The 16,969-nt window shown below is 36.9% G+C and overlaps 1 protein-coding gene across 1 annotated transcript; it reads right to left on the minus strand.

Annotated features, from left to right (window-relative positions):
* Positions 1-14,037: 14,037 nt before the first annotated feature.
* On the minus strand, positions 14,038-15,787 carry LOC149253529 (oil body-associated protein 2A-like). Its single transcript, XM_089454523.1, has 4 exons — positions 15,662-15,787; positions 15,173-15,295; positions 14,614-14,752; positions 14,038-14,493 (listed from the first exon to the last, which is right to left on the minus strand). The coding sequence occupies exons 1-2, from the start codon at positions 15,785-15,787 to the stop codon at positions 15,209-15,211; spliced, it is 213 nt and encodes a 70-aa protein (XP_089310649.1). The 3' UTR covers positions 14,038-14,493; positions 14,614-14,752; positions 15,173-15,208.
* Positions 15,788-16,969: the final 1,182 nt, after the last annotated feature.

The raw sequence follows: 16,969 nt of genomic DNA on the forward strand, positions 1-16,969 counted from the left end.
ACTGGTCTTATGACCCTTCGGGAGTAATTTCATCCATCAGAGTTGAACAGAAGTCAACTACTTATACCTATATATCAAAACTAGAAATTGAGCAGTATGCAAATCAGGAGGTATGGGAAGAAAACACCTTGCAAGAGGGTGATGAGAAAATTTCTAGTCAGACAACTCTAGAGACCCCAAGATTAAGGGAAAAATAATTAAAAAGGCCAAGTGAGAATATGTCTCCTACAGGTTCATGTTTTAGATCAATGGAATTTAAAGTTTTCAAAAGGAGGAAAAAAATGAATGTAGAAGAGGAATTGTCAGAAAACGGAAATTGAGAGGAATCTACTACACCGGTGTTATCAAGTGAGCCTGCGTATTCTCTACAAAAAGCTAAAGAAACAGTTCTAGATTCCGTTTCTTCTCCTTCTTCAGAACAACATAGTATTTTTGCAAGATTCAAATAAATAAAAAAGAAGAATGAAGCACTAACGACTTCTACATATTCTGATTTTTGGAAACAATGTTCCACTACTCCAACCAGATTGTTCTCTGCACTTGACCCTGATAGAGGGTAGTTTCAATTAGCATTCCTTGAGCCAAAGGTTCCAGTTCCTAAAAGTGCAGAGGACTACAATACTTTTGTATTTTATTTTGATATAAAGCAGATTCATCCAATAATTAAAATTGATCTTCATAAACAAGCAGATGAGATGATATATATCTCATTGAGAATTTCTACCATGGCAACATCAAAATTGCAAGCTTCTTTTAACAATTTCCATTCACAGTTCAAGCTAGAAAAGATGTCTTCCCCAGCTAAAAATACCATAATAAAAGGATTAGAATATCTGGTAATAAAATTATGATTAGATCCTAATGATGTTAATGTTGCTGAAGAAATCATCAAAAATAGGAATGCAAACATTCAAGCACTAAGAAAAGAACTAAAATTACCAAAAACAAAGCATCCCCAAACTTAGGAAGTGGGGAAATTAGAAAAGGAAAAATAAAATATGTTGAGGATGATTTTTGAAAAGAATATTCAGATTCAAAAAATGGAGGCAAATTTGGAACAACAAGTCAATGCAGGAACTTCTGCATTGCACATATAATCAACTAGTGAAAAAGCCACTAAAAAGTTATCAAAGATAATGGATTATTTGTCCTTAAAAATGTTGAAATAGAGAAAGTGAAGGCATCACTGCAGAGGATGGAAGAAATTAAACTTAAGGAAGATAATGTGTATATCTCAGGGTCACGGAGGAATTTCAAGCTAACTAGGGAAATTTTAGGGGCTAATATTCACAAATGGGCTAATTTTACATGCTTTTTCCAAAAAAAAAGCGCCAATTCCCATTTTTTCCTAAAACTGATTTGCCCAAATTTTATAAGAGAAAAAAAATATATCTTAAAAATTGCCAAAACTTTATAGATACTATATAAAATCATTAGAAGTTTGAATATCTTTACTAAAATATCACTAATCATTTTATAGTTTGCATATTATGGATTAGTAAGATTCACCAAGGTTTCTAATCTTTAGGATAAATTTCCGTCCTTAAAATTTTCCCTGAAGCTAACTAAACAACTTGAAAAGTACATGGATGAATCAATCAATGCATAGACATTATCTGTAGCAAAAGAAAAAATCTGGATAGACATTAATTCAACCGTTTCAGAGCTGTAGACATCCATTGAGATAATTTTTGAATAGGAGCAATTGGTATAGAAAGCAAAAGCAACCATAACAAAAATCAAAGAAGAATTGGACCATAAACTAGGAGAAGCACAAAGGATTATCAAAGTGTTGAACTCAAAAACCAAAGATGACCTTGAGGATTTGGGAATTGAAGATAGGATAGACACGGTCCTAGAGGTCAGAAAGGTATTGGCAAAGGGAAACTTAATGTTGCAGCTAGAAAATAAATGTCAGATCTTGCAAGCTCAAATTAAAAAGTTCCACAAAAAAAAAGTTTATCCTCCAGCAAAAAGGACTTCCATCCTTAAGGGATTCTTGTGGAAAATTTATTCCACTAGAAAATGAATAGTATAACTACATGACATAGCAACAAATAAGTCAAAATTTGCTAAGGTAAAAGGGATCATAAGTGGTAAATATTTTCTGGAAGGGTTAGAGTATGATTTTTTTATCTTTCATGAGGTTCATCATCTATTTATTACCAAGCCAACTTTTGAGAAGTATACCGAAGTAGATGAAGCCTACAAGAAGGTAATTGAATTTTCATGTCCACGTGATGATAAATGGGATAAGTTCCTCGAACTTCTTGAGTGAACTGAATGCATAATTTTAGGTAGCAACACAAAAAAGAAAGAACAGAATGCATAATTTTAGGTAGCAACACAAAAAAGAAAGAAAGGAATGCAGTTTTTTAGGTGTGAGTATAGAAAAGACAAGAGCACAAAGAGAAAATACAAATTTCAAGGCAGTGGTTGCAAACAACATCCTCGAATAGTGTGTTGTTTCTCCATAATCAGTTTCAGATTTCTATTTTTGAATTGTATTAATTAGATATCTCCAAATCATTTTGGATCAAACTTTATTTTTGTAAAGGATTGTATCAAATTATATATTTTTGAATTGCACTCTATATATACATTGTAATTCGAAGTAAGAAGGGTTGGACCTTTGTGATAGCCCAGAAACACCATTGTACTTCTCTGGAATTTTTTGAAAATAATCAAAGGATTCTGACTTTAGTTTTAACAACAATTGTGTTCATGTGAGTTTTTATGGTATATTCATTTATGTTTTTGATCATATCTTCAAGGTAAAATAGGAGTTAGGGTAAGGCTAAGTTAGATATTAAATTCCGTAACAACCCACTGCAAAGTTATCATCAACAATGAGACAACTAATTGAACAGGTTGTTTTAATTAGTACCTCCGCATCATTTAATTGTTGCCTTCTGTCATCTCTTAAATGTATATATGTTTGGGTGTAGAAATTTCTCTACACACATATATTATATCTGATTAATTAAGTATTCGGGATGAATGGTTAATTATCATATATCTTCTCCTTTCCTCTGTCAAAATCAATTGAAGGATTATATGTTGTTAGGAGTGAAAATCAGTGCTTTGAAAATCTCAGAAGTTTTTGGATTGTACAAGTGTTAATGGTTTGATTTATTGGCCATCCAATTAAATGAAGTCCCTCACTTAGATGCTTTGGCATAGTTCCTGAGACTAGAACTGTCTTAAAAATTACAACATAATACATCCTATCTCTGTTATCCAAATAAGGGGAAATGGGGAAGATAGAAGTCCAAGCTCAATTCACCCTTTTAAATATGAAAATTAGACTATTACAGACCAAGATGGACATATTACAAGTGAAATATGACCTCTTGAACCTTCGTCTTGCTAGAATGGATTCTTCGCATGAGCATGGTGCAACAATAATTGGTGTGCATGAGGAGATGCGTGTGGCAATTGAGGCATAGCAAGGCGCGGCTCTAGAACAACTGATGATCCAGGTGGATCTTCAGAAAAGTACCAGTGGCATGACAAAAGGCTCAAAAATCAAAGTGGCAGAATCTAGATAAGCTTAGCATCAGATCGAAGTGCTCGTCATCCTGATTCCAATGGTGTGAACGACACTCAAATCTGAGTCCAGATGACAAAGTTAGAGCAAGTCAAAGTTTGAGTTTGACTTGTCTAGGTAGCAGGGAGAAGATGGCATGGCATAGTTTTAGCAAATAAGGGAGCACCACATGGCAGGATGCCACTGGACCCTACATATCGACGAAAAGGAGGAGCACTTAAGGAAGAATCGGCCCCTGGCATTCTCGGCTGCGATTGCGATATCGCATATCGCAGGCCGGAGGAGTTACGAATCAGCCCCGACAGGACTTAGATGCGATGCGATATACATCGCATATCACAAACACACAAAAGAGCTGGTGCTTGTGATGCGGTTCGCGAAAAAGTGCCGATTGCGATTTTGCAGTGGGCGCTGATTGTGACACTCCGTTAAGGGGCTCAGACCCGATATACTATATATCATGATTAATAAATCGGTGCGTCTGTAGATGTTGGAGAGTGATAACCAGTGTGTCGAGGGTTTCACACTGATTGAAATAATGTGATGGGAGTGTCGGACGTGAAACATTATGGCATACAGTGAATACTCATGTCGAATCCGTAGTTATCGCGGGATGCCTATGTCCAGGCTTGGATTGTCCACCGATAAGTTGGAAGCACCGATAAAATTTCCGCCAAGACTCATGCGCTGTGGTAATGGGTTGCTTTATTAGACATTGGCTTTTTTATTATGGAAGGGTTGTTGCCATGAATCCTTGCGCTTGCTAACCTTAGGTATTATGTTGGAACTGCCCGATTTTGAGGGATCATGCCATGATCTTATATATATGACTGTTGTATCCGATAAGGGAGGGAGGACTAGACGAATACATAGATTCTATTGCATACAACAAACCCTGACCCTGGCAGCAGGAAGAAACCTTGCCTTGAGCAGCAGGGAGGTTCCGAGAAGGTTGCAGAAGGCCCGATTATCCAGATTGGGAGTTTGGATAGGCATTTTTGTACTATTTTTCACTAGGAGTTCAGTGGTTCTGTCTATTTTCAAAGATGAGCTCTCTATTCTCTGCCCATATATTAGCTTAGAGGTATAAGGGTTGTAATTTCTTATTGTTGTACTTTTATCTCTTTTATGCCACTAATACAAAGAAGGCCTCCCCACTATTGAGAAGGGCTCAGAGATGTAGTACAAACTGGACGAAGTCCATAAGAAAATCATTGTGTCATGTTTTTTTGTGTTCTTCTGATTATTTTCCACATTGTTTATGTGTTATTAAGTTCCATGGTTAATTAACTCTGTTATATGTGATTTCAATGCATCTGTAAGTAAAATATCTTGGATCAAGTTTGGTATCAAAGCAGGTCTTTGTAGATGTGAATCGCATGAGTTTATGCTAACCCGGAACAAGCTGCGAAAAGGATAAGGAACACTTAACTCCTTTGATCTTGAAGTAGGACGTGCACAGCGATGAAGAAACATGGCCAATGAAGAAGCTTGTTGGGAAGAGGAACAAAATTTCCCAAAGCTATTCTATAATATAGCAGGAAAGGTAGACAAGTTGTTCACAGAGTGTGAGAAGGCACTTGGGCATGAGAAGAAGGATGCCGATGATCATGAATCAACAAATTAAGAAGGTGGTGGAGAAGATCCTCCTCCCTCTCCTTCTTCCAGTGATAGTTCTCATCACTCTCATAGAAATTTCAAACAGACCTTGAAGAAACCGTTATTCAAGTTAGATGTGATGTTCGACCTATCCACGTACAATGGAGAATGTAGTGTAGAAAAACTCAATAATTGGATCAAATAGATATAGGTTTACTGTCGAATCTAGCAGATAGAAGAAGATGAGGCGAAAGTCCAGTTTGCAACTCTTCGACTGAGCGACACTACTCTCGTTTGGTGGGAGAGCAAGTTACAGAAGGGCAGCACGAAGTCAGGTAACCTTTTGTCCTCTTGGTCTAGTTTTATTTCTGCATTAAAAGACCAATTATACCCTCTGGGTTATAAGAAAAAGGCACTTATGGACTGGCAATATTTAAGGCAAGGTAAGGGCCAGAATGTACAAATCTTCATGGAGGAATTTCGGAAACAAGCATTGAATCTGGGCATCTCATTAGATGTGCTAAAATGTAACTAAGTACATAGGTGCACTACATAGTTACATCAGACACTCGTTATTACTGTTCGAGCCTACTTCAATTGATATGGCCAATGTTAAAGCTATACATCTTGAAAGCCGAGGCAAGAATGATCGAGATGACCAAACCAAGAAGATGTCATTCAAACCTCAGCATGGAAAATTCCAAAAGAAAGGAAAAGGGAAGGATAAGAAGACCGTCGCTGCCAAGAAGGGGGATGGAGCAACACCGTCGTGCACTCACTGCAAGAAGGATGGGCATGACGAGGACCACTGTTGGAAGCTGCATCCGGAACTGAGACCGAAGAGATTCGGTGGAAAGGGGAAGCAGAAGACAATGGAAACATCACAGGACCTTGGATCGGATTCCAGCGATGAAACACTGATCATAGCCGTGGGCACAAAAGGTACTCTTTCTATTAATGATAGTTCTGATTCAGTTATAAGCACTAGCTATTTGAATGAGCCTGTGAGTCATGAGTGAAAGAGAATTGATTTGTTACACATTAGAGTTGTCATAGAGCATACAAAGGTGGAAACTCTATTTGATTCAGGTTCGCAAGCAAACTTAATCTTAGAGTCCTTATTAAAAAGTCTAGGCCTTGAAACTAAACCTCATCCAAGTCCATACTCGCTTGGTTGGGTAAGTGATAAAGCCAAATTGTAGGTAACCAAGCAGTGTAGGGAAATATTTGTAATCGCTTCTAAATTAGTTGATGAGGTAGAGTTAGATGTAGTACCTTTGGAAATCTGTGGAATAATCTTGGGAAGCCCATATTTATATGACAGAAAGGTCGTTTTCTTTTGGCATGAAAACAAATACCACCTCACCAAGGATGGGGTAGAATATATAGTCAAAGCTCATCACACAAAATTTAGTGCTAGCCTTGTCAGTGCATGAAAAATTAAAAGACTGGTTAATTCCAGTAAAGGGTGCATGCTCATGGTAGTGAGGGCGAAAGAAGCTGATACAGTTGACACTTTTAGAGGTTGTAATCCTGGTCATAAGAATTATTTGAAATTGTTTCTGACTATGATGAATTGTTTCAGGAACTGAGAGGATTTCCCCCTAAACGAGAAATCCAACAAGAGATCCCTTTGCAATAGGATGCTCCTTTACCAAATGTTGGCATGTTCCAGATGGCTTCTATCGAGATGGAGGAGATCAAGAAACAGGTGTAGGAGTTGTTAAATCAGGGAGTCATTAGACCGAGTTCTTCTCTTTGCGGCTCACCAATCGTGTTGGTGCCCAAGAAAGATGACACATGGAGAATGTGTATGGATTACAGGGCAGTGAACAAGATCACGGTGAAGAATCGATACCCTCTCCCTTGCATTGATGAATTTTTAGATCAATTAAAAAAATGTTGTTTATTTTACCAAGCTGGATTTGCGTAGTGGTTACCACTAGGTGAGAATTGCAGAGAAGGGCTTCTGGAAAATTGCATTCAAAACCAAGCATGAGTTGTTTGAATGGACGGTGATGCCATTCGAATTGTGTAACACTCCAGCCGCGTTCATGAGGGTAATGAATGACTTATTTCAGCCATTTCTTGATCATTTTGTTCTTGTGTATCTGGACGATATTCTTTTGCATAGTAGGACATGGGAGGAACACATGTGTCACATAAAGAAAGTGCTTGATGTTCTGAAAAAAGAGAAATTATATTTGAAACTGTCAAAGTGTGAGTTTGGAAAGACTTCTCTGATTTATTTAGGCCATATTGTCGGTAATGGGAAATTAAGGATAGATCCCTCTAAAGTGGAGGCGATAATGTGGCCTGAACTCACGAATGTCATAGAAGTTTGAAGTTTTCTGGGTGCATTGCAATATTGGAGAAGGTTCATAGCGAAATTCTCCATTATTGTAGCCCCCTTGCACGCCTTGACTAGTGTGAAGCAAGCCTTTCAGTGGGGAGGAAAACAACATAAATCCTTTGATACACTAAAAGAGAAGATCAACACAGCACCAGTTCTAGCCTTACCAGATCTTCAACAGCCTTTCGAAATTGAAACAGATGCCAGGGGATATGCCATGGGTGTTATATTGATGCAACAAAGAAAGCCAATTTGTTACCATTCAGAGGCTTTCCCCCAAGCTGTTGTGAATTATCCTACATATGACCAGGAGTTGTACGCCTTGGTTCAGAGTGTAAAGAAGTGGAAACACTATCTGATCGAAAAGGAGACCATCATCCACATGGATCATTAGCCCTTGCAGTATCTTCAGTCACAGACCAAGCTTCAGCAAGCCCGTCACTTTAGATGGATGGGATTCCTCCAACAATTTCATTTGGTAATAAAATATAAGAAGGGTGCTAGCAACAAAGTAGTAGATATGCTTTCTCGCCCTCCTATTTCTGCATCTGTAGTTTTGCAAAATGTTTCTTTGTCATTAGAAAGTTATGTTGAACAATATGCTAACGATAATGATTTTAAAGAAATCTATGCAAAAATGACTCATGGATCGCAGGTGGACAATTATTACTTGCAGGGAAATCTATTGTACCACCTTGGAAAACTGTGTATACCTAGTGATGAAAGGGTTCATGTAATCTGAGAGGCTCATACCTCTCTGGTGTCTGGTCATTTTGGCATTGAGAAAACTTTATGTCATTTGTAGAGGTTTTTTTTTTTGAGCTCATATGAAAAACACTGTGACTCACTTTGTAAAGGGTTGTGTGTTGTGTTCTATTTCAAAGCCCTCTAATAGAAAACTTGGGCTCTACACACCACTCCCTATTCTGAGTCGACCATGGGAAAGTGTGTCCATGGACTTTGTAGGAGGTTTACCTATGTCTAGGAAAGGTCACGACTATTTGTATGTCGTTGTGGATAGGTTTAGTAAAATGTGTATTTTAATGCCTTGTAAAAAGCAGGTCACTGTTGAGCAGACTACTTTTCTTTTCTTTCATCATGTTTGGGTCCATTTTGGCTTGTCCACATCTATTATGTCAGATCAAGGCTCCCGCTTTCTTGGGGAGTTTTGGACCAACTTGTGGAGAATGATGGACACCAAGCTAAAATGAAGTACGACATTTCATCCACAGGCCGATGGACAGACAAAGGTTGTCAACCGTAACATGGTACACTTGTTGTGAGGCTATTGTGGGAAACATCCCAAGTTGTGGGATGAGCAGCTTCCTTATGTGCAACATGCATACAATCGAGCATCACATTCATCTACAAAGAGCTCACCGTTTGAGACATGTTTTGGTTATCTACCCAGATATCCCTTGGACATGGTCTTTGGGAAACAGGAAGATGGCAATGGACAAGATGATAGGGACAAGGCACGAATTTTTATTCAACGGATACTGGTAATTCATCAGGCAGTGCAGGAGCAATTGGAGAAGAGTCAAGCTCGGTATAAAGCTCGACATGATAAGCACCGAGTTGACCATCAGTTTCAAGTTGGGATAAGGTATGGCTCCATATCAGCGAAGATAAAATGAAGGGAGAAGGGAAGAAACTGAGACCCATTAGATGTGGTCCCTTCACCATATTGGCAAATATTGGAGACAATGCTTTTCATCTTGACTTGCCTGCTTATATGCAAATGTACTCCATGGTAAATGTGGAAAACTTGAAGCTTTATGAACCTCCATTGATTATGGATACCAAGGAGGTTGCACAGATTCCTACAGTGGATGATTTTTCACCCGAGTATCTAGATAAGTTGCCCAAAGATATCATACTCGACCAGAGGACCAAAACTTCACAACGGGGAGATGTGGAGTACATCCGTGTTGGCTTCAAAGGAATGCATCCAAGCAAAGCTCAATGGATGGAGAAGGAAAAAGTGAGGGAGAAATTTCCTCACTTACCAATTGACTGAAAAGTCTTTTGGTGGTCCAAAAGCTCTTAGTGGGGAGGATTGATCCAGGTGGATCTTCAAAAAAGTACCAGTGGCATGACAAAAGGCTCAAAACTCAAAATGGCAGAATCTGGATAAGCTTAGCATTAGATCGAATTTCTCATCATCCTGATTCCAACGGTACAAATGACACCCAAATCTGAGTCCACATGAAAAAGTTAGAGCAAGTCAAAGTTTGAGTTTGACTTGTCCAAGTAGCAGGGAGAAGATGACATGGCATAGTTTCAACGAATAAGGGAGTGCCACGTGGCAGGATGCCACTAGACCCCGCATATCGCATATCGGTGAAAAGGAGGAGCGCTTAAGGAAGAATCGGCCCTTGGCGTTCCCGGCTGCGATTGTGATATCACATATCGCAAGCCGGAGGAGTTATGAATCGGCCCCAACAGGACTTAGATGCGATGTGATATACATCGCATATCACAATCGCACAAAAGAGTTGGTGCTTGCGATGCGGTTCGGGAAAAAGTGCCAATTGCGATTTCGCCGCGGGTGTCGATTGCAATACTATGATAAGGAGCCCGGACCCAATATACTATATATCATGATTAATAAACCTGACAAGTTGGCAGATGTTTCAGAGTGCTAACCAATGCGCTAAGGGTTTCACGCCGATTGCGATAATGCGATGGGAGCATCGGATGCGAAACGTTATGGCATATGGTGAATACTCCTGTCAAATCTGTAATTGTCACGGGATGCCTATTTTCGGTCTTGGATTGTCCGCCGATAAGTTGGAAGCACCGATAAACCCGCCACCGAGACTCATGCGTTGTTGTAATGTGTTGCTTTATTAGACATTGGCTTTTCTATTACGGAAGGGTTGTTGCCATGAATCCTTGCCCCTGCTAACCTTCGATATTATGTTGGAACTGCCCGATTTTGAGGGATGCCACTATGATCTTATATATATGGTTGTTGTGTCCGAGAAGGGAGGTAGGACTGGACGAATACACAAATTCTATTGCATACAGCAGACCCTAACCCTGGCAGCAGGACAGAACCTCGCCTTGAGCAACAGGGAGCTTCTGAGAAAGTTGCAGAAGGCCCGATTATCCAAATTGGGAATTTGGATAGGTGTTTTTGCACTATTTTTTGCTAGAGTTCAGTGGTTCTGTTTGTTTTCAAAGTTGGGCTCTCTATTCTCTACCCATCTATCAGCTTGAAGGTATAAGGGTTGTAATTGCTTGTTGATGTACTTTTATCTCTTTTATGCCACTAATACAAAGAAGGTCTCCCAACTATTGAGCAAGGCTCGAAGACGTAGTCCAAACTGGACGAACTCCATAATCAAATCATTGTGTCATGCTTTTTTGTGTTCTTCTGATTATTTTCCACATTGTTTATGTGCTTTTAAGTTCCATGGTTAATTAACTCTATTATATGTAATTCTGATGCATCTGTAAGTAAAATATCTTGGATCAACTGATGATGGTAGTTGAGGTGGCAACAAAGATATTGGCTTCTACTCTTCTGCAACCAAGACAGGGAGACTATGGAAATTAAGTCAACCTTGAACCTAGGTTGAATATTGTAGGCTAGTTTATTTCTATTTTTAAATCATGTTATGCAAATATGTTTTTGTTTCAGGATTTTTTTGAAAGGTATATAGGAACTTGAAAAAAAACTGAAATTAATAGAAAAATCTTTACCGTTTATTAAAAAAAAAATTGTTTTGTTATTGCGTCGAGAGGTGATCTACAACCAAGTATAGGGGAGATATGTAGATGTAATATAGAAAGTAAACATTTTTAAATATCGTTAAATTTATAAGATATAAAGAATTGTAAAAATTTACATGTCGGCTCATTTCACAATTAAAGCATCTCTCATTTCACAATTAAAATATTTTATTTGAATTTAATTTTATAACATTTTTTTAGTTAAATCTAAAAGAAAAAAAATTATAATTATTTTTAAGTTATATCTAAACCTCCCATCACATTAAAATACATAAGATATAAATAGTAGCTATAAATTAAGATCCATTTTACCATAAAAGCTAAAATAATAATTTTGTAACTATATTTAAATTTCATTAATGACCACATAAAAACTCAATGCTTACAATATAACAAGATTTTTAACCATGAATATTCACCCGCACTTTATCATAGATATTATTTAGTTTTGAATGGTCTTTGTTACAATACCATGGACCAATACCATGGTTTATCAACACCACATGCCCAAAAGCCATTTCTCATTTCATAATCAAAATATTTTATTGTTTTATTATTCTTTTTTACACTTTTGTTGAACACTATTAAGGCTAGTATGGAAGAGATATTGCAATGTCATGTTAGGTTGTGTTCTCTAAACATTTACATTAAATAAAAACAATTAAAAAAATAATAATTAAAACATTTTGATTCAATGAAATTACATAAAAATAGAAATTAAATTAAAAAAAATAATAATAATTACAATTTATTAATAATTAATAATTAAACCAACCTAAATCTATCTTAACCCTATATTTATTAAGCTCCTAAATAGATCAAATTTCTCCATATACAAACCTTATCCCTCTAAACACTTAATAAATAAAAAATAACACATATTAATTATCACTACATAACCATATTAAAATAAAACATAAATATATATGTATATTTTTATACCTAATAAACATCCAAAAATAATCGATCCCATTTCCTTTGAAAGTTCCCCCGACTTTTAGTGGAGATAAAACTTATAACCATGTCTATGTTTAAGAAAAAATGAATCACCCTTAAAGTAACATTGGGCTAATCACCCTTAATGTCTATGTTAGCTACGAGTTTATAACGAGGAATTTAATTTAAAAAAAAGAGAGTCTGAAGTATATGAAACTCGTAATTTAATTTAAAGAAAAGACTTTGGATTATGTGCCGTTTGACGAAGATTTATTTTGTTAGATAATGACAATGAAAAAATTCTCAACTACAATTTTACTTTGAACGATAAGTCAATGCATGCACGTGATAACAATAAGGTCCATTTATGAAAAAGGTGATTGCCAATGGAAAAAGTATCTTTATACGTAAAGAGTGAAAATAAATTTGGAAAAAGACGCCCATGTATATAAAAAGTGAGTTTTCCCTAAAATAAATTTGGATATGGATTATTGATTATAAAAATAGCATATTCATAATAATAACAAGGAGCCACGGCCGTGGCGGTAGTCCCTGCCGGGGTCTGCCGGGGTCTGCAGGGACAACACAAATGGATTGCTGTAATTGCACTCAATAGGAACTATATCGGTAGATGCTAACCCGCCCCAAGCTTAGTAGGTTGACGAGCGCATGAGCAGGGCGAAGTAGGTTTTCAGCAGAATGGAATAGCAAGACCAGATCTGGTTTCTTGCGGCAGTATTCGAAGTGAATGTGTTAAGATATGGGTATTCATTAAAAAACAGTGTTACATTAAAAATGTAAAATTTTAAAAAAGATATATGCTCAAAAACAGTAAAACAGAAAATGTAGAAAAAGAAATTATTATGGTTATCATTAATCAAATGTTTTTTTATTCATTAAAATATCAAGATCACATATTCAAGCTATAGATAGAGTTGCTCCTGTTGTGCATCCCATAAATAGCCCAACGCAGAAAGACCAAATCCACTTTGAGTATGGTCTCTCCACAAACATTTTATTTGTTTAAAAAGTAAAACAATTAATATATGTAGAAATAAATAATAATTGAAAAAAACTAAAACGGTAAATAAACATTTGAGGAGGCAAGTTGATCTTGCATGCAAGCCACGTGCCTCTCCTCTCTCGATATTGAAAAATCAAGCCACGTGCCTCTCCTCTCTCGATATTGAAAAATCAAGAAGAATGGCAATATCGAAAAGGATAGATAGAAGAGAATTGTGAAATGTATTTGAGATAGTTGAGTATGTTGTGAGAGTGCAAAACCTCGCAACTTATTTTGGCTAACCATTCGATATTTCCAATCTGTGCACGTACATTCCTTGCAGTAGATAACAGATGATATTCGGCAGGTATACCATCCACAATGCAACGACTTGTTTTAAATAATCGTGTGTTATAAAGTGATGAAATTAAAATACAAATATGAAATTTGTTGGAAAACAAATTACAAAATTAATCATTGATCTTGTTAATAAAATAAAAAATATAAATTATATATCTAAACATTTAACATTCTTATACAAATTAACTAACATCAGCTAAAAATTTGACATATGAGCTGGTATTTGTGTCCTGCTTGCAAATCATCTTGACATCCACTAATGTAAAACATTTCACATACAATATGAAAATACAATACAACATTTCACATACAATAGTATACGGTGAATACTGCGATGATCCCTGATTACAAGAAAAGAACGTTAACATATAAATGTACAAACGCTTTACCATTCGAAAGCGATCTGAAATTGAAAACTCATATCACAGTTTGAAAGAAACAAAACAAGATTGATTTTATAGCAAAACAGAGCGATTCCACAATCAAAATGGCGCAAAGTCACTCCAATAAACATGAAATCAATCTTTGGTTCAGTGAGCATAAGAACATACAGAAAACAAAAGTGTCAATTGCAACCCTATCCACAGAATTTCTGAACCCCAATTATAGAGCCCCATCTCAGTTTATAAAGATTACAAATATACTGAGTTCCTGCCACACTGGAAACTGAAATGTAACAAAACTTTAAATGTGCACAGAGCGCCATTCAACCAGAAAGATGATTTTGAACTATTTTGAATAACTGGCGAAAAATGAAATAAGAATCATTGCAAATGCCTGACGTTGGATTCATTGCAGTTCAAAACAAGTTAATGATTTTTGTTCATCGGTTCATAGGGCTCCAATTAGCTTCTCATACGCAGAGTTCATTTTTGTTCAAACAAGGCATCAAGACAGTTGAAATCCCATTATGTCACTAACAATCTCCTTCATTTGCGCAGTTATCCTCACCTGCAAAACCGAAACCATGAAAGTGTTTTGTTAGTTCCTTTAAGCGTTAAAACTCAGCAAATTAAAATGAACAACAACAAGGATTTAATCAGTGTCATTAATGCCTGAATGCGTGGATACTTAGTTGTAAACAGTTTATATATGCGGTGTTTTTTAGATTTGTTCGTTGCCAAAACTAGTGAACTAGATGCTATTGCCCATCACAGGTTGGTCCACAGCTTTCTAGAGATTCCTGATTGTCTGATTCTTCAAAGATTTCCTGGAAAATAAAATTAAAGAAAACACAAATTTTGAGAGGCATTGCAATATAATATTACATTTAAATCACAAGAAGAACTGGATGGCAGTAAAAGGAAAATAATTTTCAGTTAAGGCATTATTCTGTCCATAAAAGACCGCAGTTCATCACTGTAGCATAACCACTTCGAAAGGTAGTATTATCAATTACCTTGAGGTTTGCACTAGCTGAGAAACACTGGCCCTGAATCTATTTATTATTTTTTAATCCCTCTAGGTGATTAACTGCATTTAATAAAATTTTCGGCCCTATGGGTGCTTCATAGATTATATCTATGATTATAGATAAATAATGATCCATCTTAAATCTAAACCTCACCCCAAATTTGTTAATACAGAAACAGAGGGCAAATCTGCCAAATCTGGTAATACAGAGACAGACCTCAAGTCTGCTAAATCTGTTATGCACCCAAAGGTATCAATTTTTGGAGGCGCCATACCCAAAATCCCAACGTATAGGGCCACACCATAGAACCATTTCAATTTTCAACACAGTTTCAGATTCCTGAGCCACAACATAGAACCATTTTAACACAGTTTCAGAATATAGAACCATTTCAACACACCGTTTCAGATTCCTGAGCCACAACATAGTACCATTTTAACACGCAGTTTCAGATTCCTCTAGATGCAGGAGTTCTTGGCGCATTAGATTTAAAGATTAAAATAAATTGATGCTAGTTTGTATTTTTTGTTAGTACCATTTTAACAGGCAGTTTCAGAATGCAGGAGTTCTTGGCGCATTAGATTTAAAGATTAAAATAAATTGATGCTAGTTTGTATTTTTTGGTGCCATGCTACACACCATCGCATATTCAGATACACAAAATGGAGCCACAAGAAATTCATCTAATGATATAGTGACACATACCTCGTAACAGTGAGAATGCCAAAGCTTCTGCTCTTCTTCACGGAGAGCCTCAAACAAACGCTCTGATATGATATACTCCACACCTGAAAAACCCAACAAACATTTGTGCCCAAATTTAACATCCATAGCTTAAATTCAAGATGTTATCATTACTAAGATGTTATCAAAAACATAATACATAGTCTGGGCCTCATAACAATCCAGCGAATAGAGATAGGAATTGCTGGTAATGTGACGAGGGTTTGGCTGTGTTGAGAGCCAGCAAACCCTACCATCATTAGGCTACATTGTTAGGCTACCTTTCACAGCTACGTTCCAAGAGTAATACTGCTCCAAGTGTAATACTGGACAGAGGGTTACCTGTGAGGCCAACCAGAGGATTAAACTCCGAATTCATAACCTTCCATAAACATTTAAAGACTGAACATGAACTGTAGCTTACGTGGGGAGAGTCGTTCCAGCTGAGGGTGGTCTGGAGACATAATAACATCAAAGGGGAAGTTAAACCTTATAGCGAAAACTGCAAGGAAAGTAATCAAAAGTATCAGGGAAAACTTGAAGCTTCATTCACAGAAGACCATCCTCGTACTGGCATCTTGACCAAGGGAAAACGAGATAGCGTTCGCAGAGCATACCTGCAACACAATTACCTGTGAGCGGATGTCATTCGATATAAAGAAAGGGAAGCGAAGAAGTAGCTAAGAAATTAACTAATAATGTCACCTTATCACCGGAAGCTCGCCTGAAGATGGCAGGTTGTGAAGGCTCTGAAACATTAGCCCTCCTTCAGAAATTAGGAAGGTACCTTAATGTGGTAGCGAGCTACTTGAGAGGTGGCCCTCCTTCAGAAATTAGGAAGTACCTTAATGTGGTAGCGAGCTACTTGAGAGGTGGCAGACGGTGGCAGACAGTGGTAGCCAGCTGCGTGAGAGGTGGCAGCTATATAATAAACTTTGCATGCACCTAAGTTTCATGTTTGTCACCATAATTTTCCAGACTTTGGATAAAATACAAATTGGAAATGGTATATAAAATGACATGGTATATAAAATGACAGAACTTTGGTTAAAATAGTATTGCCACAATTTTCTTGCATCGGGCCACGTGAAGCCTGCAATAAGAGGTACAATGTGCTTTCAGAGTTAAAATTTTGGATAAAATTTAAGTGAACAAAATTGCTACGATTAAACTTTGGTTAAAACACAAGAAAACATAAAAAAAAAAAGGTCAACGGATGGATTAATAGGCGGTCAAACGTTCGATCGAACGCTATAGTCCGGGCAGGGACTAATAATGGATAATGAATGT

This window comes from Pinus tabuliformis, chromosome 7, assembly GCF_031772625.1.
Source record: "Pinus tabuliformis cultivar Carrire ecotype Pingquan chromosome 7, CPIR1, whole genome shotgun sequence".
Lineage (NCBI taxonomy): Eukaryota > Viridiplantae > Streptophyta > Pinopsida > Pinales > Pinaceae > Pinus > Pinus tabuliformis.

Bases quoted from the DNA above. Each gene is read 5' to 3' on its own strand.
- LOC149253529 (XM_089454523.1), bottom strand. From the start codon at position 15,787: ATGGATGTTAAATTTGGGCACAAATGTTTGTTGGGTTTTTCAGGTGTG. The intron at 15,296-15,661 runs GTATGTGTCACT...GTTGTGGCTCAG, and splicing joins GGCATTCTCACTGTTACGAG to GAATCTGAAACTGTGTTGAA.